Here is a 769-nt window from a genome sequence, read left to right as displayed (position 1 = left end):
CTTCTCTCGACCAGGTTGAGGGGGTCCTCGACATCTGGGGAACGAACAAAAGGTCCGAGTCACATCCTCAGCAGTAGGCTAACGTCAGTTGAACAACTTATAGATGAACATAATTTAGTATATAAATAATGCATTGCATCGGGTTCCTGTCGCAGTCGCCCAGACCTTTCCTGGCGGCTCAGGAAAAGGTACCTTCAGCATTTGGCGGAAACAACTTAGTTGTCAAGTCATTGGCAAGCCCAGTTTTGTGCAAGTTGCAAATAAGAAAGAAAGGGAGAAAAGCGATATTAATGATAAGCGTAATATTGCTGATACTATAGAAGCTTAGAAGAATGATATTGCTAGTAAAAAATCACACACATTGCATGAAGCGAAGAGTTACAATTTAGCGAATGTAAACAAAACTACGATTTGCTTAATGAATCCGATTACATACCTTCAGCTCTCTCTACACAACCGCCTTCGGCATCACAATCTTCAGCCTTGTCGTCGATGCCCTGAAGAAGATTCTTTAGTTATGTATTACTCGAAACGAGTCACCAAAGGTTAAAATCGACACGGAAACATCGAATTATTGTTTAAAATGGCAAATGAACGTTTTGCAAATATACCTGTGCCAAGGTAATGCCAGCGATAAGGACCACCAGAAGACTTAGAGTTGCGAGCTTCATGGTGGTGCTGGTGGAGTGAGACTTGAGGCTGAAGGGATTGGAAGCTCAAGGATCAGGTGTGTGAGGTTATCGAGAGCAACACTTGGGTGCACACTGCC

The 769-nt window shown here is 43.2% G+C and overlaps 1 protein-coding gene across 1 annotated transcript in view; it reads right to left on the bottom strand.

Annotated features, from left to right (window-relative positions):
- The window catches only part of LOC119588376 (low-density lipoprotein receptor-related protein-like), a gene marked incomplete in the record, with an annotated part of 2,151 nt that extends 1,382 nt beyond the window's left edge, over nucleotides 1-769 (bottom strand). The window contains 3 exon segments of the mRNA XM_037937058.1: nucleotides 1-34; nucleotides 437-497; nucleotides 612-769. Coding sequence (XP_037792986.1) covers nucleotides 1-34; nucleotides 437-497; nucleotides 612-671 — 155 coding nt within the window.

Source organism: Penaeus monodon, chromosome 23 (genome assembly GCF_015228065.2).
Source record: "Penaeus monodon isolate SGIC_2016 chromosome 23, NSTDA_Pmon_1, whole genome shotgun sequence".
In the NCBI taxonomy this organism is placed as follows: Eukaryota; Metazoa; Arthropoda; class Malacostraca; order Decapoda; family Penaeidae; genus Penaeus; species Penaeus monodon.
The sequence above is the reverse complement of the archived record's forward strand: the minus strand, read 5'-3'. Positions and strand labels throughout refer to the sequence as shown.